Source organism: Rhea pennata, chromosome Z, assembly GCF_028389875.1.
Source record: "Rhea pennata isolate bPtePen1 chromosome Z, bPtePen1.pri, whole genome shotgun sequence".
Lineage (NCBI taxonomy): Eukaryota > Metazoa > Chordata > Aves > Rheiformes > Rheidae > Rhea > Rhea pennata.
The window spans coordinates 10,385,106-10,409,436 of NC_084702.1; the positions used below are offsets into that span (position 1 = coordinate 10,385,106).

Genomic DNA, 24,331 nt, shown 5'->3' on the forward strand with positions numbered 1-24,331 from the left:
TAGGAGAGGGGGGAAGCAGAAAAGACTTTTCCTTGTTGGCTGTGTGTTTTCTTTGCTAAGGTGTTTCTAGGTTCTGTTGAAAGTGAAACACTGCAACGCTGCAAGCAGGATCTGGGCTGCTTTGGGAAAACAGTTTGAGCTCTTCAGCCATTTTAGCTGCTTCTGAACATTTTGGCTGGGGTGTCTGCAGTGTTTTTTACAGACAATTCTTCACTGATTACTAAATCAAAGGGCTTAGGAAACATGTTTGGAAGTCCATCTTTCCTTGAGGATGAGTAAGTTCAAAATCCCATCCTCAAAGTGACTCAGACCCCACTCTGACTTTCAGAACCATCCCTTCCCCTTCTGCAGGGAAGGGAGAAAAAACCCAAGCCTACAGCTTCTCCAATTCCAGCCCAAGAACTGTTCCTTAGTTGCTCTTGCTCTTTCACTGCCAGTCAATATATTTCTTCATATTAATTCTCTCACAGCTTCCCCAGTCCCTATCCACCATTCCCACCTAATCTACCCTAACGAGTTTGCAGTCTTTCCTAATGGGTGGCTACAGAGTGGCGACATTGGTGGCATTGAGTTCAACTCATGTTGAACTACCACTGTGTGTTAGGTAGATGTTAAGGCATCCTTCACATTTACTGAGACCTAAATCAACACAGCCAGAAGATAACTGGGTGGAGATGGCTAAAGCCTGTCAGAAGCTACTAGGTTGCTAGGATAATCACCACATCATTTTCTCACCATTTCTCAGCAATACCTTTGTACTAGCCTCCTGTAGTTAGTGTCTGCGTGTACCAAACTTTAATCCTTGTACAAGATCTTTTTAGCAAATATACAATTAAATGTTTTTCTATGAACAGTAGAACTGTGTATCCAAGCAGGCTAGAAAGTTCATTTCAGAGCCCAGAAGACCTTGGCATAACTTAGCCCTGGCCTTCCCAGAAAAGACATTTCTTAGCAGAATGGATCACACCTTTCTGGAGAACCAGCGAATTGTGACATGCAGCAGAAGCACAGAACTGCAGCACAGGCCAGTCACATCCAGCTCTTCTTTGCCTCACCCCCACCCCACCCCTCTCCACCCTTACTTTATCCTAACAGAGACTATTTGCTTCCATCTACCTCATTAACTGGATTCTCATTCATCTCCTTTCTGCTTTTCTTTGCTTGGCAAACTGCTGTGTGAATGCTAATTAATCATCTATGCTGGGTTTATGCACTGCAAGCTTAGTGCCCGTAGACCTGAAGGCACTGGTTGGGCTGTTCAAGGAAAGATTTTTAATGCCCTTTTGGGACTAAGATTCTGGAAATTTTGTTATCCTGGTAACAGCAATAATAAACAATAGAAGCACTGAGCTATCTCTGGCTATCCTGTCTAGAGATGCTAAGAGGAGAAGCCATAGAGGTTGCAGCAGACCTAACACCAACTTAACGGGAAGAGCAAAGGAAAGGGTGAAGCAAAACAAATTCCCACCTAGAAAGCCAATAAAATAAATCAGTAGAGACCCTTGCCTTAATAGCAGTTTATTATAATTACAAGTAACAACAGGCAGGTTGAACCTTTTTGTCTTAAAAATCTAATGCAACAAGCAGGTCACAGCTATGAACAGTTCTATGAAACCCATGGAAAATTCTATCCCCAAATTACACCACTCTGCCTCATCCTCTTGGGCATCAGTGGTGGGTCACAAAACAACACAGAAACAGATTGTTCTATTAGGGTTATCATCAGGCCTTAAGATGCTGCAAGATATTCTATAAGAGCTACGAAATAAAATTTTATTTTCCTCTTTGTTAATACTGCTGGAAAAGAATCAAATATTTGACACAGATTTTGGCAAAGCCATGAGAACCTTTTAATAACAGCAATTTTCCCTGTATCTCTTCTCTGCTGCTAGGGTCTTCCTTTTCATTTAGTTATTTTTTGCCTTAAGGAGATGGCTGCCCCATACCATGAGACATACCAGCCAGCCAGCCACGTCTGCACAGTATCAGGTTATTTCTTTCAAGTTCTGATGCTAGCTCTCAGCTCTGTTTATAACACTTACCTTGAACATTGATATCAGGGTAACTTGGCAGCACATAGTTCAGGAAGACCAAATACTCGTGTATTTATCTCCAGCTTCTTGGGTGGCCCAGAAGCTTAAGCTAAGCTCTAGCTATACTAGTAACATTACCCAAGAGAGCAAATTTACAGCTAGTTCAGATATGTCTAAAAGAGCAGCGGCCAGACACTGTGGGGCAGATGCATCCTTTTGATAAGACCCTCCTTGCATTACAGCTGTTCACAGCTGACAGACGAAAAAAGGGGGAAAAAAGTAAAAAAAAAAAAAAAACTCTTCACAAATGTCTCCATATGCAAACAGATGTATGCTGGTGAAAAGGAGCGACAGTTCTAATTTTTTTCAAGCACTTAATATGTTCAATTAAAGCTTATAATGTTCCTCAATATCCTAAATTAAGAAGAGGTCTCAAGTGAAACTTTTTTGGTTGGCAGAAAGGAAGGGGTGAAGAAGGAAACAATACAAGAACACCTCATAGAGCTACTCAGATGTGGCTTGTACATAAGTGCAGGTACAAAAGAGGGAATTTTCTGTTCTTCAGAAATTCCTTAGATGAGTATTTCTGCATGAATTTCTTGACAGTAGCACGTGAAAATGGGAAGCTGAGTGAGGAAGTCAGTAAGCAGCTTGTCAGCCAGCTTCAGATACAGCTACATTCACTCAGGATTTAGAGAGGCATAGGAAAAAGTATAAACACACTTACAGGATAAACCTATGAAGGCAGTATTAGGTCAAGAGATTCTATGAACAGACTCCAACAATAGCTCATGCTCTTCTCTAAGCAGATCCACAAACTTAATTTCAGGAGAAAAGGGAGCGTTAAATCTACTCGGTAAAAATACTTAATGAATGTCTTGCAAGAAAGCAGTGCTTAGGGCAACACTGCTCAGTTCCAAGATCTCACCAAGATCCTGTATTACTATCTTGCTTTTGCACATATATTTAACAGTTTATGAATATCCCACACTTGCTCAATAATACCATAATGACTTTTAAACTGAGGTAGCCACCAAATCATTATTAATGATTATTAATGATGCCAAAGCAAAAGGAAAAACAAGAAAAAAGACACTCAAGAACAGCTAAAGTTTGTCAAAAGCAACAGAATTTGCTTACAAAAGTCATTTTCTCTCTCTCTCTCTCTCTCTCTGTTCTTCCTCCACCCTTATTCCACTTCCTTTTTCTCTTCTTGCTCTTCTTGCTAATAACTAAATACAGCAGCAAGGAAAAATGAAGCTTTCCAGTTCAGTTGTAACATGGCTTTGGATTTTCAATAATAAGTTTTCAGATGAAGAATCATGGAATTCACTTTTAAATGAATGTCACTTTCAAAACACTGACACTGAAGGATAATCTCCAACATGAACCACAGAATGGCACTTCAGGCACTGGTTCTATCACCTTCCTGCACATGCCTCTGTACCAGGAACACATTGGAAGATTTCTGTGTGAGCCAGAAACAGAATCTGTCAACAGGTCCATTTATCACTTTAAGTAGCTTCCCATATTATGTAAACATGCAAATAATCCCCTTTCTAGTCACTATCTTTCAAGTAATCAGGAAGTTAAAGTAAAATGGCAAACATTTTTCCTCCAACTAAAAGTGTATAGATCAAGAATACTCTTGAATTTTCTAGTGACATTGATTTTATATAAAGAAGGTATTTTCAAATGAGTTCTGTAGTGATGATAGTCTACGTTCAAATTCAACAGAAAAAAAAAGTCAACATTAAGGATAACTAATACACCACTGGTAGTTTTGAAAACATTTCCAGGAGTTCTTGTGGTCCCTTATCACAGAAATTTCAAGTTAATTCAAACCCCGCTCCACCCACACCGAAGCCAACCAATCAACCAAAAAACCACTAATCCTAAACCAAAAAAAAAAAAAATAAATAAATAAAAAAAATAAAAAAACCAAACACCTAGGTCATTTAATATTAGTGTTGCAGAATTCCTACTCAGTTAAAATTCTGAATTGTAAATATCCAGTTCTGACTTGTTTCCTTTAATCACTAACTAAAATCTGAGGGTTCTTTCCATCAGTTAAATACTTTAACACAACTACAGGGGTGTAAACTCTCAATTCAGATAAACTGCATTAACCTAAAACAGCACACAAATCAGCATGAAATACCCAATTTCCAAAATATAAGCTCCCCAAATAAACAAGCCTTAAAACTATGCTCCCATTTAAAAATAGAGCATTATCCAATCTGGCATGCATAATATTGGTTGTTTCTCCATCTAGATCAGATGGTGTATGTATATTCCAAAATATAAAAATAAAATTGTACGAATTGCATGCGACCATATATAGTGCAGTTCAAGCAACACTGAGGTGTTCTCTTTGTTTTTGTGAAGCATGAATTGTGGATATCAGCAAACTACAGGGTGCGAACTGTGATATGCAGTTTTCAGTTTTTTTCTTCTACAGAGATACACAAAACTATTTTTATTTTAAAAACCTCTAGCCCACCACAGTGAGATATTAAGTGACTGTACAGTGAAGAATTCCTGAATTTCTTTAAACAGGTCTAGATTACCCAAGCAGATTTTTTGTCAGAAGTCCTTTACTAGAACTTCTTTTCCACAAACCACACACCTGAGGAGGTGTTTTCTACTTTGATTACATACAATTGTTTATCAGGTATACACAGATGAAGGTAGTTTATTAAGTTATAAAACTAACTTCACCATTACTAAAGCATATGTAATACACAAACTAAAGATTCCAGTTAAGCATCACCACATATTAACCCTTCATATTTGCGTAAGATGATTAACTAGAAGCCATAGAATTGTAAATACTGAGACTTTACACAGGCACCCTGTTACATCATACTTAGGTCACGGTTCTCTTTTATAACGTTCCACAACAGCCTCTGCATCTGGGTCATTTTCATTCATTTCATCTATTCAGCCGCTGTGTTACCACTTCTCGGTACATGATAGAGATGTATATTAGCAGAAGAAAAATAACAAAGAAATCATCCAAAAACCCCAGAATTCCAAAGAGGGCTTCAGGAAGAAAATCCAGAGGTGAAGCCAGATAGAGCAAGGCTCCAAGCAAGCAGAGGAATATCCTGATACGAAACATCCAGAAGAGGCCCCCAACAGAAAACATCTCTCTGAACGCATGCCGCAACAAGGTGGGTAGATCCATAATTCTTTCCATAATCTATGAAGAAAGAAACCAAAAGTTAATATTTGCCTTAGCAACAGGTCCATGCTAAGTGGGTTAGAGGAAAACAAAACACCGAGAAATCAAGAAACAGGAAGCAGGGTAACGAGAGAGAAATATTGATCAGAATGGAAGACATCTACGGATTCCTCAAAAAAACAGTAGTTAAACAGTCTGCAATTCTTCAGAAATGACCCTACCCCTCCAGCATACACAGAGTGATTCATATAGATTTCCAAAGGACAGGTCAAGCTTTAAAGTAAACTGAAGAAGCCTTCAATCCCTCCATCCCTAGATCCTTTCCATCATTTGAAAATGGTTCTGTCATCTCACTAAGGGATTGCTCAAAAGAAAACATCCAGGTTTTTGTTATGAGGCTTGGGGAAGGGTGAACTTTGACATCTTTTTCTGTGTGGTTCCTCTTCTAGTTTACACAGAGCCATACCATAACATGAATGGCAGTTATTGCCAAGGCTGAAATAGTTCTCTAGAAAGAAAGGTTAAATGTGGTTAAGGCAATATACTGTGTACAGATCGAAAGTAAGTTATTCAGTCCAGTTCAGGGCCCTCACAGACTTCAGACATGGCCTCAGACAGATAGCTATTCCAGATCAAAAGCCTACAAGTTTTGTGCTCAGAAAATGAAACAAGAAACTTTTATTTCTGACTTCTTTTTTATCTCTTTGGATTGTAAATTTTTCTTGATAATGTTTGTTACCATGGCTAAATCCAATAAAATTATGCAGAGAAACAAGCTATCAGTAAAGTTAATGTTATCCACACACATACATTTCACTTTGTGAATCACGACCTGTATGTAAAAAGACAAATTTGCAAGACTGCTTTTCGCAAGTTCATAGAACTTTAACTATATCCTTTCACTATACCCCCTCCCCCCAAAAAAGTTTTCTACAGTCACAGAGCAAAATAAAGAGTGTATTATAATCTAGCAGGAGAAAAAAAAAAAATCAAGAACACATACAGCTTGAAATCCAAAGAGGAAAGGCACAGAATATAACTCAAGTATATTCTTTTGATCAATTTAAAGAGATTAGTCCAGAAAATGTTCTTCCTTACAGCTCATACATTTCATTTAGTATTTTTGGCTAATTATCGATCCTTTCCATTTAATGAATTCATGATTCAAAGAAGCACTTAACATATGCTGAAGCAATCTTCTTCAACAGGGTACTTAAGGCTTATTAGAAGTTTTCAATTACAATAGAAATACAACAATCTATAGAGACAGATTACAAATAGTTTTATTCTAGTATATTAAGTTTGCCTTAACTATATGAACATGGATTTCCCAATGAAAATCTGCATAGCTCCTACATATTATCAACAGAAAATTCACATTCTAGGACAAAAAGTCACAAAAATTACTAATAATCTTCCCTGAAATCACTGACCTTCACCCAAATTTTCCCATAACTTACAGATCTGGGCTGTCCTGAGAATCTCCGATTGTAATCATTAACATCTTGAAACACCTGGGCCGCATCCTGCTGATCTTCACCAAATAGTGGTAAAAACAATGTTACCTAGGCACAGCAGGGATATTCTGTTAATGTACACTGTACCTTACTCATTCTTCTTCTAGCCATACCTACTTTTCTTTCCTTCACCCGTCTTATACCTACTAGTACTTCTGATTCAGAGTCAAACTTGGAGATGATGTACAGGCAAAGGATTTAAACATGTTAGTAACTTCTGATGAATTATTTAACTCTCTAGTTTTTGCGTTGTTACAATACAAGTATGTACTTTCGTTATAACAGACTACGAGACTCCAAGAGCTTAAGTGTTAATGAATTGCAGGGACATATCTCAAACTGACACTTTAAGTACGTTGTGTAGGGAGGAAGCTCATACTTGCTCTACAAAGCTCCAATCAGTAATACAGATGAACTAGAAATAGCAAGAAAGTAAGAAATTTGTATGGATATGTTTTTCTAGCAGGAAAAGAAGGAAAGGAAAGGGTATTTCTTAGAAACCAGCAGCATTCTGCCTACTGACAGTCTTTCACAACAGCTAGGTCTTTCAGATACAAGTTCTGGTAAAGAAGCAAGTTATATACATCTCAGACAGTAGGAAAGATTCATAGTAAGACCTCAGGATTTCTGTTTTCATATATATACACCTTTCTAGAAAAATGGCTAAATTACCAGTGATATTTACTTAAATTTGAGTTGCAGAAACTGTCTTGCTGACCCTAGCTGAGTCATTCAGCAAAGCACTGAGTTCAAAAAATACAATATCCACAGTCTACACTTCATATATCCATATTCTTTCAGCTTCTCACATTTATTCTGCTGTCACTTTTACTACTGCAGTTCTCATATAAGTGCTTCTTTGGTAAGCTACACTATGTATCCAAACCATCAGGTCCATGATTACTTGAAATATTACCGTTTGCCTGCAGATTGGACAACGGATGGCGCCAAGCCATGAGCCATACCTCCAGTATGCAATAATGCAGGAACCTGATGAAGGTAAGTTAACAGTTACAGAGATTTAAACTTCTGAGTTGAAACAGTTACTTCAAAAAATAATGTGCTAAGCATTAAGTAAAAATGCAACATACAAGCAATTAAACTGAAATCCATCTCTTCTGGTATAATTTTCCATAACATGTTAATTGAAGAACAAATGTGTTCAAATTCTATACTATTAATGAGATAAATCCTGAAGCGGTTCAGCTGCATCATTAATTTAAGAGACTCTCTTATGAAAAAAGATGGAAAATGTCTTAATCACTAATTGAAGAAATAAATTAAACATTTTACTAGTTTAAAATAGCTATCAAAAAAAAAATCACATGAATCACAAAAGCAAGAGCTGTTAAATTAATCCTAAATAAACTGGCTTTATTATCAGAGTTTCAACAAGTGTAAGAATATATAAAAATCTAAGTCCTCTTACTGTTTTCCAAATTTGTCAACTTTTCCTTTTAAATGACTAGGTATTATATTAAGTATATACTACTTAAAACTGGATAGATTTAATGGTTTCCTACTAGGAACTTGAAGAACTGGAAGCAATGTATAGCTATATCTATATAAAATAGAGGTATAAATTTGCACACATATATAGACCTCAAAAAGACCCCCAAACTGTAACCATTGTGAACTCAGTCTTAATTCTTCAGGACTTCCAAGAAAAACAAGTAAAAACACTCACTACATATTAACGATAATAATGTAATTTTTTATACTTTCTACACAAGTTTTTAAATTATATAATTACAAGTGTCTTTCAGCATCTTCACTTTTTCACTAGCTGGAAATAAACAATACTCTGTCCTTAATATTTTAAATTAACTGCAGTTTCGATCCTGATAGCATAACAAAAAAATGCAGTACAGTCACATGCCACTGTTTATTAGCAAATGTACTTTCTCAGTAAATTACATAGAAAATTATTGCTAAAGTAGACTAGAAAATAAGCAGCCAAAATTGAACAAAAGCTTTGCATTAGGGTGACAGTACTAGTGCTAATGTTCTCTCTGATTTTTTTTTTGTTTGTTTTTTGCTTACCACAGAAGAGATGTCCACAATTTGTTTCAATGGGAAATGTAGCCTGTTGCAAACAGACCGGACAGGACATATCAGTATAGAAACGATGTCTATCACCAGAAGACACATCCTGCTGAGACAAAAGAGAAACGCAAAACATATAAGACTATTTTTTATGTAAAAAGTCTACCTGAACTTAGAAAATAAACAAGTCTCAGTGTCATTTACTAGAAGTCAAACAGTCAGATACAAAATTATGTGAAAATAAATATATTTAAATTCAAAAATTAAATATGCTTAAATATAAAAATTCATTCACTATGGAAGTTCCTTCTGTGATAAGCACATTAGTTTATCTGCTTTACATAGTATGTGCTTCAATCCAATTAAGGACTATAAAGGAAGAACCTCCCTCTTCCTACACTTTAATTAGGATCCATTAGGTTAGATACACCTAAGCATAATCAGTAACAGCTCAGATCTAGAATGTCATTTCATTATCCTAAGTAGCTCTGCCCAGAACCAGGTAATGGATCTGTACTATTTACCAGTGATTATACTTAGTGTTTCCAAGCCCAACCATAAATATATGTTTGTGCATCTCCTAGTAAGAATCTGAGATGTTGACGATTTGCTTTGAATTTTAACAGTTGACAGCAATCTCAGATTACTGCCAACTCCTTCTAGCATCTTGTCGATAGAAAAGAATCAATAAATCTTGATAGACACACATATCTGCTGCTATCTGTTGTGTTGCTAAGTAATGCATGGGCTCAGCCTCCCATGTCACAAAAGCAACTGTTACAGCTGTGTCCTTATTCCTAAAGAAGCCCTGATTTATTTTGCCTCCATGGAACAATTGTGCCATGCTTTTCCTCCACAGTAATACATACTGTAATAAAAAAAAGTGTCATTATTTCAAGAAGTATTATCACAGAAGAGTCTCCTCAATACATCTGCAAAAAGCATGGCTTCTCTCTATCTAAGACTAGGACTCAGCAATTTCCAACAGATTGGTCTAGACTCTCCTGACCTCGCTTCCATATGTCAGAATTGGGTGAAATACGTCTTGTCTGGCCCTGTCTGCTGTGCTATTGTTCTGCTACACTTTGTCTGACCTCTGCCTTGTGGCAGCAAGCTCTACTCCAGCTTTCCTTTTCTTTACCACTAAGTTCCCAGAAACAGTGCAGAAAGCACATAATGTAGCATACTCCCACCTTGTGGTGAAAACTTGTTTGAAAAAAGAATCAGCCAAATCTTTAATTTTAATGATTTAATTTATCCATAAAGAAGCATGTGTCATCTCATTATTTGATAAATTTTAAGATTCCCTCTGTACAGTTAGTATGTTTCTTTAATTTTCAAGGCTAGTTTCTTCCAGAACTTCAGAAGAGAGATCTACTTCACATCAAGTGGGTAAATCTTTCCAACATTTAGCACAGCACCTGCTCTGTTTGAAGCTGCTGACGAAGAGCTCGCACTAGCTCTTGATTTTCTGGGTGTATGTTCTGATGTTCATTTCTGTGAAAGGAAATACAAGAAATGAGAAAAACTGAACCCTGAGACTCAATGCTGAAAAATAACTGACGGAACAAAATGAGACTTGAAACAAAAGGAGAAAAAAATTATTCTTTCCTGCTATAAAAGATTTTAAAGGAAATACACATATAATTAAGGAAACAGCACATTCATTGTACATCCTAAATTTACTCTGGTCTTTTCAAGCTGTACCACAGCAGGTTTTTTCAAAGAAAAACTCCATAGACTAAAAAGTTGTATTAAGCTTTTGTCTGAAACAAAATTAAGCCATTAACTTGAAAAAAATCAAGTTACTTGAAAGCTCTTATATTAATTGCATAGAAATATTTTTATTTTTTTGCATTGCTGGTTTATGTCTCAATTTCTTAGTTTTTTCATTCACTATGCAAATTAACATAGAGTTGAAAAATCTTAATTCAGTTTAATTTGCCATCTGAATAATTAAGACATAACAACATGTTTTAGAATGCTGACTTTATGTAACTACCAGTAGACAAGATATAAAAAGAAATCACTGCAGACTCCAGTGGCAAGAAAAATACAGGTTAGAGATACCAATGCAAAGGGGAAAGGGACTCACTGAAGAAAGGAAGCTGGATATACTAAATTTTGAAATTCAAAAGCACAGTGGGAACAGGATTAGAAGTTAAAATGACATTGATAAGTTTAAAATGCATTATGTTAAACTAAATATGAGTCAACAACATCATGTGGTCCAAAAATGCAAATTTGCATTCTAGATTTATACATATGTTTTTTACTGGTGATAAATTCTGCCCAGCAGTTTTGTGGTCTCAGCTGTATTCTGCTTTCAAATTTGGGCTAAATGTATAAAAATGCGTACAGAAGCTGGAGAAGTTCAGAAGAGAATGGTAAGAACCACTGGCCGCATTTTTAAAACATTAAGGAGAGAAATTGAAGAAACTGGGAGTATGTAGAAAAGATAGGTTATGGAGAGAAAAGGGGACAGGATAAGTCTTCTATTCTATAAGTACGATCAATTATTTAGAATTATTTAAAGGTGATGAAGACCAAATTTTAATTACTAATTGTTAAGTACAAAAATCCGAGGAAGTTACCTCACAGTACTGTAGGCTGTCTTTGATTGAAAGTTAAATTCAAAAGAGTTTAAAATCCTTCCAGGGATGGATGGATCAGGAAAGCTAATCCACTGTCAGAACTATGGGCTGGACTATCTGAATTTTTAGGACTTATCTGGCTGCAGTTCTACTTATACAATAACTTCATAGCTCTAGAAGTTTCTGCTATATTTTGCCTCACGTGGTATTGGCAATCATAATACTGCATTACTATCTTTAATATTGTAACCCCCTCATTCTTTCTTAAATTAGGAACAGACAAAATATGTATTTTCATGCTAATAATTACCTAATTATTTATAAAATGTAAGCTTATTTAATAATGTGGGTCACATATGAAAGTTAAACGATGAGAATCTTACCTTAAAACCACTCTTGCCCTCCTAGAGTCAGATTTTGTGAATGTTGTCTGATACACATAATACATCTATAAATTTTGTTTTCCTGTTTAGACTCTACAAGTTAGCACTCTTTACACTTTCATTTTGTCAAAATTTTGATATATACTGAAACTAGATTCAAATCACACAAAATTGGAAGGTATGAACTATAAGCCAGTTTATTCTGATCCTTTCATAAACAACTAATTTTGAATTTGCTACTAGAGTGTTATCCAGTGAAAAGCTATGTTTGGCAAAAATGAATCTTAACTTACTAGAAGTCCAGTAGACAAGGTAAAGTTACCCAGACAATATTAGCGTAACATTCTTACGTACAGATACTTCACATACATGGTTTTAGTTTGGTATCATATGCTAGGTTAAATATACAAATTATTTGTAGAGCTACAGAAGTACAGCATCTGTTATTTATGCCTAACTTGCTTATGTAACAGAATACTGCACCATGTTTGAGAGGTGACAGGTAAAACACAGGGCATGCCCCTTCATAATTTCTCTCGTGAAATTAATATAAGAAAATATTTTGAAATAAATGAGAGGAAGTATGGACTTTGTAATTATAGGCACTACCACACACAAGTTAGAAAGAAATAGCTAGATGCATACTCTCTTAACTTCCTGATTATTGAGTGTTAATGCTACAACCCTATCTTGAGGTGCTCTGTAATGACAACCAAATTGTCATTACTGAAAAGAGTTAGGCTGCCTGCATTCAATGTTCAGGGTCATGCAGTGAAAGTGAGGAACACCACATAAGGGGATTGATGTACCACTGCAATACCACTGTTATTCTCCAAGATTTAAAGTCTCAGCTCTGCTGAAAATACTGACTTGATTTTATAGTAAAGACATACGATGGAATAGAATAATGAGAGAAAAAGATCTAGAACTGCAGACTTATAAGAATGGTTAAGTAAGACATCTAAGGCAAGCAGGGAATGACCAGTGTATAAACAGTAGAGGGTCAGTTCTATTCCCTTTAACTTGCTGGGCAAATTAAGATTTTATAATACCATTTGTAATGTGACAACCTACCCACAAGTTTAAGAGATAATGGCAAAAATCTGGCTGCTTTTTGTCAAACATTATTACTCAATTGTAAACATTACTACTGAAAGACATATAGACTTAACAAAAGTTTTATAGTGACTGACCTAAACAGCTGCAACATGGCAGATATGTTAATTACTGTTAATTTACTGTTACTAGGTTAATAGGTTCTTCATCAAAAGCAGAGAGACCATTAGCTCATGCCCAGATGTAATGCTTCAGTGAGTTTTCTCTGCTAGAAACAAGTGTAGCAACCATATTCCCTAACAGTTCTTTTCATACTCCATTGTGGCCCCCCCCAAAATCTACTTAAACATATGATACTTGCTGCCTGCTTCCCCTTCTTTAGTCCTTTCTATTCAGTTGTTGTAATCTTATGCATTCCCCGAAGCCTACTTTCACTGTATTTGTACCCAGCACCTGTTCTTACCCAACTTCAGATGTTGCAAATAGAAATATGGATGACAAAGAGACTGAGATAATGTACACAGGATAAGCAGCACCCAGAGTACCGTACTACCAAAGATAACTAGAAAAGAAAAATCCTCCTTTTCTCCCCTGCCCCCCCTTCAAGGTTAAATAAATCAGGATTAATGCACTTTACAGACTTTAATGGAGTCAATACACAGATTAGGAGCAATGGAAAAAGTGCTACTGAATACAGTTTTTGGAGATCCTGGAAGAAGCAATGGAGCTTGAATAAGACACTGCTAAGTTTCTTAGAAGGGAGTCATACGAGGCACAAGAAAACTAGCTTCAAGACAGACTAAAGTACAGGTCCCTGTGTTCTGAACTTGCTTTTTCATAAAGGAAACCGTTCAGGTATGTAACAAGACCCACAATCTTTTTACTTAGCTCATTCCACTACATAAGTAGGAAGTAATCAGCCATCTTCTCCCCTCCAAGTAACCCTTCATCACTGGTATACCATAACCTTGATGCCAATTTTCAGTGAATCGCCATTACTATTAAATGTAACCATGCTTTAAATTAAAAAAAAATAGAAGTTTACTATTTAAATACACACTTACAAATTCACGTTACAAATGCTGAATATGTGACTATAACGACTAGAGGAAGCATGAGGGAGCAGAGGAAAACATGAGTGAGGAAAGAGAGATACTCTTGGAGGCATGTGAGTAACTGAAATAGCCTTGGCAAGAAAAGCAAGTTGAAGTGTATTCAGTTCTCTTAAGATTCATTTGCTAGAGCAGAAAGAGCTTCCCTTTTCAATTCATCTCCCGCCCATGAATGACAGCACTGCCTTCTAGTCCTAGTATGCTTTCCCACTTCTGGTTTCTTTCATACCTTTCTCCACATACCCCCCCATGTAATCATCTCACTCATGAGATTGTGAGGACTCACAATGACAACACCTGACTAAAATTAAATTCCCTTAGTCATTAAAACTCATCTGTGCTTAGAAGTCTACAGACTTGCATAAAGCCAGACAATCTGAATTACAGACTTGTTTTCAAAAAAAATGTGTAGGCTTATGCACTCATTGGGTCTCAAGAAAAAACTCTGAAATTACAGATTAGTTTTGTTCAACTCTGAATTTAACATTTTGTTTGTGCAAAGTGTACTACAGCCCAATATTTTCTAAGCATACTCATTTAGAAATGAATCATCTTTTTTCTCTCGTTTTTTTTTTTTAAGATATACAACGGTAGACCACATCTAACCTTAGTTACACAGTCATTATTGACAAATTTTGTACTTAATTCTGTACTAAATATAACACCAGTCATGCAGACTATAAATTAGATATTTTCAGTCTTCAGGAATGATGGACATCATTTAATTTGGTGACCTAAATGTAAGGAAGAGTTTGGCATCACTTCTGGAAAATGCATCATTTCATTCCTACTGTAAACTAAATTATGAAACTCTGTCAGGCAATTAGTTAAAAGTAAGTGATTGAACAACGATTTATTTAAAGTCATAGAACCACAGATGTTATACACTAATACAACTATTTATTGAAAAAGTTAATATTTGACAAACTGAGGTATGTTGATCAATTTGTATCAACATATTCTCACCTTAAAAGGGTATATACCAGAGCAGCAATGAAAGTGAAACTGAGCACAACTGCCACCAGTACCTGGTCACTTATTCCTTCTATAACTGAATCATTATCTAGCTTCAAACTCTGAACTTCTGCTTGGTGACTGGCCATCCCAGCTCTAAAATGTAAAAAGAAATACACACACACACACACACATATATATATAATTGTGTATGTATGTATGTGCATATATATATATATATATATGCACACACACTTCATAGATACAAAAGCTTATATACATATCTATTCATACACACAATAAATTCTTGAAATTCAGACTGGTCTTTGCTTGGAGATCAAAAATGATAAACCAAAAGGAAACAACTGCATTTCACCGAACATAGAGATTGCTGCATAGGACTACAAAGCATTGTTGTTCTTAAACAGTAGCAAGTCTTAAATGACTTAATAAATAAATAAATAAATAAATAATACTTTACCTGGTGATATTTACCAGATGTCTTGCTTATGGATAGGACAGTGATGGATTTGACAAATTCTAAGGGCAGTTCACTTATAAAGAATTTACTTTATGCATTATAAATGAGATTACATTACCAAGAATACTAACTAGTACAGAACACATGATTCCTGTTAAGCTACGACAGTGTACTTTTGAGAAACCTGATTTACACTACTTACATGAATAAAGAAACAAGAATATTTGTGTTTTAACTGATTTTAGCATGATCAATGTCCATCTGAATACACAGGAATTATGCCATGTATGTTATATTTTATCTGCCTTTGCTCTGCATTTCACATCCTTCAGCTGGAAACATAGGAAAAGCTTGAAAGAAAAGGACTATTTTCAAGTTTCTCTCACTAGACTCATTTGTTTTATATTCATTTCACATCTGCAAAAATCAGAATGACTTGCCAGCACTAACAATCATTAAACTACAGCTGGAGACTTGAGCAAAATAAAATGATCTGCAACACACTGCTGAATTGTTGCTCCTGCAATCAGAAAGTGAAATGAACCACAGCTGTGAATATATTGAAACCAAGAGAATTAAACTAGCTTTAGGAAAAGATATTATAAACAGTCATATTGAAGCTGTGTCCATACACAGTTAAAGTATTTGTCTTATGAGGCTGACATAAAATATCAGTATCAGCTTACAAGATCAGGTAAGACTGTTACCATGTACCTTCCTTCCTGCTCCAGTCTGTGCGCCTTAACCCTGGAATCTTTCCCCAGTGTTCCTCTCCACTTCACAGCTCATACTTCATTTTTGAATTTAAACCTTGCTATCCAGTAAACATCAGTACAGAAGACATTACCTAACCCTGAATTAATGCAAAACATGGAGAATACAAGTCACGGGATTTTCAGTGCAAACTTATAATGCACTACCCTGTCATGATTCTAGCACACCAACCTGCTATTCTTAACTTCAAAAATGCTATGTTTTCCAGATGCATTTAACTGTTTAGATCATTTCTCGTACCAGTTGCAGAGCTTTTTCCAAGCTTCATTTCATTTGCAGAAACCACCCTGTGCATCAGTAGTCAAACAGAAGCTGGTATATTCTGACATTACAGTAAAAAGGTGAGTGGTATTATTAAGTACCACAAGAACAGAGAAAACTTATTGAAAATGAATGGTAGATTCCTTTCATTGCTTCTATATTTTTGGGCATCCACTGTGAAAATCAAAAAGAAATAATGAAGCCTATATGAAGTGACACAATAAACTAAGATATCCTAACGTGTCTTGACCTGAACTGAGATTATTATTTCTGTAACTATAGTCATAATTTTCGCTAATTACAGTCTTCCACATGTAACTGTGCCATAATCTGACTATTAAAATGTCGATTAATATCTGAAAAGAGAACTTTTTCCTAACAATGGAACTCTGATGACTCATCAAGAATCATGACTGTAGCAGGTCAAAATCAAAAATGATTTAATTTATGCTCATGAATGAAAGGCACTATAACTTTGTAGAAAGGTCTCATATAGGAAAAATATCCTACACAGAGCTATAGCATTTCTCTGTGTAGCGAATTGTACAGCTATACTGCCATAAATAAAGCTATGAAGCCACAAGTGCTCTGCAAGTTTTTCAAGCATGAGTTCTCCAGTGCTTAGGGTATGGACTTCCAGGTATGTTTGCGGTGCCTCACCAAATCAACATCCCCAACATATACACTTCATTTCTCTACATACACAGTCTTCAAAAAGCTTCTCTCTCACACAAACACATCATTCTGGGACACCCATTTTCCACAACTATACCTCAGGAAGAGCACTGGTATTTTCAATTCCTACGTTTTTTCTCCCTAATAACTATCACCACTCTACTAGCCTCTACTATATCATGCTGTGGTCTCTAGGTCAACCACTCTGTACGAAATACAGGTAAACAGCAACAAACTGGTAGCTGATCTCACACTTCTACATTGCTGCATCACTCTGTTAGAACAGACTAAGATGCTAACGCCTGCATCCAGTGAAGTGTTAAGTATTTCATTAGAGATATACACTGCTGCGAAGAGATACAGAAATGCTTTAATTGCTCAACACCTTTGAAAAACAAGTGTTTCTCATACTGACACCTGAAAGGCTTCCTCGATCACTTGGTATACTCCTCAAAGTGACACATGACTTGTTGATACCACTCCATATAAAGCAAGTTTATCTGAATAGCCTTCAAGGCTATAGTGCTCTTTACCCCCTTCTTCATGCTCCTTGAAACACAATACCCTCAATCTTTATCTGCCTGCTTACCTTTAATACCAGTCACTATATTTGTTTGCCTTCATTTTCTTCTTCATTGCCTTCCTGAAATACCAAATAGCAGTGCTGAGGTCAGCAGCAGCAAAAACTGAGTAAGAAATATATAATTCCCACCTTCTCTACCTCCCTGCGCACAATTCCAATTATTTTATCTACTTTACCTATTCACTTACCATAGATGACTTTCACAATACCCACTTCCCACAAATATTTTCTCAGCAGAAACTCCTGCAGTCTTTCCGGCTACACATAAAGTCACAGAACAAATCACTGGATCTTTACTAATATATCAATACTGGCAATATGTACAGCAGGTAAATGGATTTTCAGTCTCAGTCTCTCTCCCAACAGCTTCCTTTATTGAAATATAGAGAAGGTGGGCTAGTGGCGCATAAGGTACAAGTTGTTTATTTCAACTTATTTGTCTCTGGACAGCAAGGGAGTGCTGAGTATATTTCCCTCACTACCTCAAGCACTTTTTCTGAGTCAGCTCATTCCAATAAGGAATTCTACACAGATTTGAAAAGGACTTTCTCAGATAAGTCATATAAGTCTCTACAAAGGCAATAACCTACTCTTCACCTACTCTTATGTCTCAGAATGTGAAATGTCTTAGAATGTGAAGAAGCAATGGCTCTAAGGAGCACATTACAGAAATACAGTAATTTGAAAATTCTCTCACTGAAATAGGGAGGAATTTTCTTATTTCAAGTCTGTTCAGAACTTTTTCCAGAAAAATATTTAGAACTGCAAACTTGTGGGTTATAATTTCTTCAGATGCAATCAGAACAGCCCCTGAACACATCTTTAGTGGTTTGAATGCATACAGCCTAGCAAACAGTCCTGACACAGTTGCTCAGGGGTCTTGCCTTCCAGTGTAAGGGTTTAGCAACTGTACTCTTCCAGTTGGTACAATTAACCAACAGGTTACAGGAGACCTGGTCTTAAATGATGTAAGAAAGCGCTTCAGCCTTCCAATAAAACTAGCATTGACACAGACTTCCCACTAAGCTGCATGTCAGAAAAGGCTTTAAGAACCAGACTCTATCAGAGACACTTAATCTCACCTAAAATAGCAACCAGTAATAATTTGATGTCATTCAACAGCAAGTTGATGAGATTTGTGTTAAACACTTTCCTCCAACATTTACCTTGTTCTATTATATTTAATTGACTACACAAAAATAAAAATATTTCCTCAATCTTTTCTTAACAAAACCATTTTAAAAGTCAGTCTTCTATACCACGTTTTTCAATCACTACATAATTTAAAATCTGTTCTTCCTTCCTTACAGATTTAACCCGCCCTTTTTTCTTTATAATAAACTATATAAATAATAAGTATAATAAAGAAGGTTTGATTTTTTTTCTGCCTGTTTTTAAACAAAAAATAATTCTTGTCTATAGTAGCTTTTTGAGAAAAGTGTCAATAGGATGACTGTTCAAGAAAAAAGCTATAATTGGATTAAATTCTGAGAAGTTATTTTTGTTTATATTTAGGATTTTTTTCTTCTTTTTAGTCATTTATCTGTGAGGCAGGTTTCTTAAATGAAGGAATAATCTTGCCTATCTTGCTTTCCAATTAAAGAATGAAAAGCAGTCTGTATCAAGGCAAGACTTCCATCAAAATTGGAAAAGTTGTACAATCAGCTTTGGAATGTTAAAAAGTAGGTATCAGCTGAAAATTTAAAAACAATGACAAAAACATCAGGTCTTCTTCCTACATTAAAATCAGTAACAAAAGACAATTTAATTTTCAATTTCAGTTCATATTTAAACTACAGTCACTTGCTTGAAAGTGGTTGTGATGGGGAGAGACAAGGAAGTCTCCTTTCCATTTGGTCTAACTGAATTACAACTAGATCTTGCAGCACAGTACTTAAGACTGGGATTAGACTTATTTGCATCAGGACTCCTGATGATTCCAGAATATAAATATCCTCAAACAGACTGAATTGGCCCCAGAATGCTTGGAAGCAGAAAGGAATGCAATTTAGTGTTGGAAAACCATCCAGCCTAGTTTTCAGACTACCTATCTGAACACAAAACCATCTTGCTTGCCCTTCATTATTCTGAGGGCGGTTAATGACAGAAATCAAAACTAATCTGTTCATATATGAAAATAAGAATTTAAAGGCCTTAAGGTAGACTCCCTTTCCCACTACCCAGCTAAGTATAAGAAATTCACCATGGCTGCATGCAGATTTACATAAAAAAGGAGAACCATTAGGAGCAATTTCTTGATTACAATAATGGCTTTTATTCTTGGAATAACTTACAGATAACAGTGAAAGGGGCATGGAAAAACATACCAGTGTGGATCTCTTCATTTTTCAGATTTACAAGCTATCACGAAGACTCTCAATGTACCCCATATAGCATAGCTGGAACAGCACCCCATGTCATGATTGATACAGAAATGAAAAACAATCCTGTGTTTGCCATGATATATTAAATACTTGTTGCTAGCTAGCCAAAGTGAGAATAGTCCCATACTTTTCAGTAGGATTTGAACTTTTCCAGCTTCATCAGGGAAGTAACAAAAGCTGATATACTCTGAGAAAGACTGGAGTCTTAGGACCCACTACTGAAGGAATGTGCAAGTGCAGTGAAAGAAAGTATTTTCTAAGAGGCTTTCTTGGTGTCTGAGCAGTAAACTAAGAAATAATATATAAGCAATACTGATGAGCAACACAAATTAGAAACTAAAAGCAACTAAGAACATTTTATTGACTTTGAGGGCATGGTACAATTTGCTCAACAACTTAAGGACAGATTGGGCAATGTCCCCTTCAAGGCTGGCCTGGGAGTAAAATGGGTAACAACTACCTTTTCAGTGCATTTTTATTCCTGGTGTTCCTTGATGAAGTACTGCCAACCAACCTCTCTGCTTGAAAAACATTAAAAAAGGGGGACTGTAACAGCAGGCTAGGATACAAGCCAGAGCTTATAACACTCTTTGCCTGTTGTCTTTTACTAGGAGAAGCATTATTCTCCTTCCTTAAAAATACTTCTTACCTTGCCTAAGTTGTGTGCTTTCTGAGATAAGCTAATTCCTTTCTGATTAGTAAAGTATTATTGAAAAAAGATAATAAAACAAAACCATTGGAGAATACTTAACATTTTTAAAAACTATTCCTTCCATGGTAAAAGCAACTGAAATAAATTGGTTTCACTTGCATCCACAGGTTTCTAATAAGACTGACTTGTTTTAGATTACAGAAATCAATCTTTAGCAATTTAAGCATACCGAAATGGAGCATATTTATTCTGAAATCCACTCCTCCATGCATATTTGCTTGTGCTGAAACATCTAAAGCATTAATATAGTAGTTTGGGTTTTCTTTTCAAAGAAAAATGAAGAGAGCCCCACAACTAAGACAAATTCTTAAATGCTGGGAAAAACTGAGACCTCTCTTTCGTCAGAAATTACCATTTACTTCCCAATTTACACTACCAGCAGGCACTGACCACTGTCAGTCGTTGAGAATAGCGCTTTGAGAATGGATTTGATCCAGTGAGCTGGATCCTAGAATTATTTTTCACTGCCTTCATGCACAGTTGAAGGGTATACTGCATGCAGAAAGCATACAAACAGCAAGCATTAAGCATATATGATGACAATATGTGGACAGCATTGAAGACTTTAGCATGAACTTACTAGCCCATGCTAAATCCTGAGCTGTCACATTTTACCTAGGTACTTTAAGTTAGCATACTGAAACTGGACTTTGAAATAACAGGGTAGACATATATAAAAAGGCAGAAATAAGAGAACTGATGGATGATGTCTTCAGAAGACATGGGTTTGAAGAAGCATGATTTATTATATTCACAAATATGAAAAATTAATCTCATTTGCATAAAGAACACATAATAATCTCACATTAAGTAACTCCACAACTTGTAAAAATCAGGATTAAATGAACCTAAGTGCACAATTACTAAATAAATAAATAAATAAAGCAACCTACAAATTGATAAGATGCATTCTGTGGGAAGATTAAAACAGAACTGGGGAATATCTCACCAGGATTTCAAACAGTAGTTGTTAATACAGCATTATTACGAGTAAGCAGCTACTGTGGAGTCACAAATCAGCTCAGCTGGTAGAGCAAAATTACAGCTAGACCAAGCTGTGCCATATTCAGTTATGCTGTCATTATAAACCACATTTGATTTTAGGATAATGCTGAATATATTTATGTACACATATATTCTCTGAAAAAGAGAGAAGAAAAAAGAGTAAATAATCTTGGTAACCTTCCTGCAAAGCCAAAATAGGAGAAAGTGGGCATTTTTAGTAGAGAAATAACACTTTTGTTCAATATATCTTAAGAATAGACCAATCAAGACACTTGCCTGGTGAAGCAGGTCTCTGCAAGGTCTGAGGTCAGTAGCCTCTGAGGGACATTTTCTCCTACAGGGAGGAAAAAATAAGCAGGTATTCTGTCCTTGTTGGGAGAAATGATGCTTTGCAAGTTAAAAAATAGTATGTGCAAACTCACTATTTATTTCAAAAGGATCAAAGTTTCTTTTTGCTCAGATACCCACTTATTCTGTAAGGGAAAATACTACCAAGTTACAATAATATTCTGTCAGGTATTCAGAAAGAAGTGTCCTACTATGAGCCTAAAGCTATGTTATGGCTTGAAGCAAAAGGACAAATATAATGGTCTGCACAGCATTACTACTTGGAGTACCTGTCCTGACAACACATGACCTATATAAAACAAAGTCTTCCACTGTTTCACAAGAATAAAACAGAGAGAAAGGAATGGAGCTCTCAGAGACACAAAGGGCGGAATTAAACTCCTGTGCAGATAGGGACATGAGAAAGAGCCTGCCAATGCCTCCAGTTTGGACAAATTGCTCTTCTGAGTAGACAAGAAAGGAAAAAAAAAAACACTTAATGAAAAACTATTTACTGGTGTATGATAATACTTCAGCTAAGACAGAAAAGACATATTTTCTTTAAGTCTATTGTAAGGAAAGTGCCTAACAACTGTTTATTGTATAGTTTTTTCCTTACATAACCTCATATCTAAAGTAGAATGCAAAACAAAAAAATTCTGCATTTGCTTACATCAACAAAACACAAAGCATAAGCTACATGTGTCATGACAATGGACACATTAGAGTGGAAAACACGTAAATAAAAGAAGAGCTGGCATAAAACCTTAAAATCTTGGAATATGCCCCAAAAGCATTGTTTATCGTAAGTATCAAGCATTTAAAGTACATATTAAAACTTGGAATGTAGAGTTACTGCTGTGCAATATGTACAGTTTTCCGAAGTTTTTTTTTTAACTTTTTCTTGAATTTGACAGCCACCCTTAAACGGCAAGAGGCTGAATTCAAAACTTGGAAACAAAAATAACCGGTTATGTTATGACATCAGAGAGAAGACACTTTACTGAATAAACTTGAGAATTTCCACAGCTCTTATGATACACTTTTAATTCAAACAGGTCAGCATAAAGGAACACCAAAATTTTGTCCATTTTAGCAGCTCATTTTAAGCAGGAATTATGAGAAAACAGGAACAAAATGACAGTTACTAGATGTGTAACACCTTCTTGGTTGCTTACGCAACCCTCATGCAACCCTGTGTTACTAGTGTACTGTGCTTGCTACTCCATGATGCCACATGCCAGCCTAGTGACTAATCAACAGGGATCTGTATAACTTCATATTACATCTGACATTTTCATTAGAAACTTCATCCGGGCCAAAATTCAGCTGTTTACTGAAAATGAATTTGCGGAACCCTTCAGGTAACCCCTTCAGAGCCTGGTAAAAAGCTCCTCTATCCAAGGAAGTAGAGAGACAGAGCTACACTAGCCAAGAAATAAATTCCTCTTAAAACTAAATGTGGATTGAGTTATCCACAATTAATGTGTGCTAATAGGTTAACTTTTATTACAGTAAAATTTTGCAGAGAGTAAGTGAATGTTGTCATTTTCTACAACAAGGTATTAAAAAAAAAAATCTTTTAAAGGCTGCTCTCTTGCCACACGTCAAACTGCACTACTTACTAGCAAGTGACTTCCCGAGGGTGCAGCATCCTCACAGGCTGAAGCTAGAAAGCAGTGCAGGCCGGGGCCCCACCAACTACGTGTCAGAGACCCACCAGGCCGGCTCCTAGCGCGCCTCGGGGCTGCGGGGGTAGGGGTGCGGAGAGAAATCAGACAAGAGCGGTCAGCCCGCGGGGGGGCCGCTCCAGCGGGCTGGAAACCTGCTTTCTGTCAGCACGCCAGTGCCACCACGGACTTTGCACGGGGAAAATAAGAACAAAAACAAACCAAGAACAAACTCTCAAAAAACAAGCAAAGAAGCACGACCCGGTGTTCTGTAACCGCCAGCGACCCCCGCCGCGGAATGCGCGATCGCCCACGCAGCCGTTAACGGCTCCCCCGCGCCGCCCACACAACCGTTAACGGCTCCCCCGCGCCGCGCCGTGCCGTGCCGCGCCCCTCCAGCTACCGCGGCAGATACAGCGCGGGGAAGTAGCTCCCAGCCGGGCTGGGCCGAGCCGGGCCGGGCCGCCGCCACCTCCCCTCGGTGGCGCGGGCGAGCGCGCGGCCCGCGCGGCGGTACCTCAGCTCCCGGCGCGCGCGACGCTCGCGGCCGCCCCGCCCCGCCCCGCCCCCGCCGTCG

General features: G+C 36.7%; 1 protein-coding gene across 6 annotated transcripts; it reads right to left on the reverse strand.

The window, feature by feature from the left end:
• Positions 1 to 1,502: 1,502 nt before the first annotated feature.
• RNF170 (ring finger protein 170) lies at positions 1,503 to 24,306 on the reverse strand. 6 transcript variants are annotated; one of them, XM_062600229.1, is made up of 9 exons: positions 24,272 to 24,306; positions 23,710 to 23,943; positions 22,034 to 22,091; positions 14,895 to 15,038; positions 10,205 to 10,280; positions 8,781 to 8,892; positions 7,654 to 7,727; positions 6,681 to 6,785; positions 1,503 to 5,238 (listed from the first exon to the last, which is right to left on the reverse strand). In XM_062600229.1, exons 4-9 carry the CDS (start codon positions 15,029 to 15,031, stop codon positions 4,969 to 4,971), a joined length of 774 nt encoding a protein of 257 aa, XP_062456213.1. In that variant the 5' UTR covers positions 15,032 to 15,038; positions 22,034 to 22,091; positions 23,710 to 23,943; positions 24,272 to 24,306; the 3' UTR covers positions 1,503 to 4,968. The 6 variants fall into 6 exon arrangements, with proteins under 6 accessions (XP_062456213.1, XP_062456212.1, XP_062456216.1 ...); XM_062600228.1 differs by lacking the exon at positions 24,272 to 24,306 and adding an exon at positions 24,158 to 24,247; XM_062600232.1 differs by lacking the exon at positions 24,272 to 24,306 and having other exon boundaries at positions 8,781 to 8,889; positions 23,710 to 24,256.
• Positions 24,307 to 24,331: the final 25 nt, after the last annotated feature.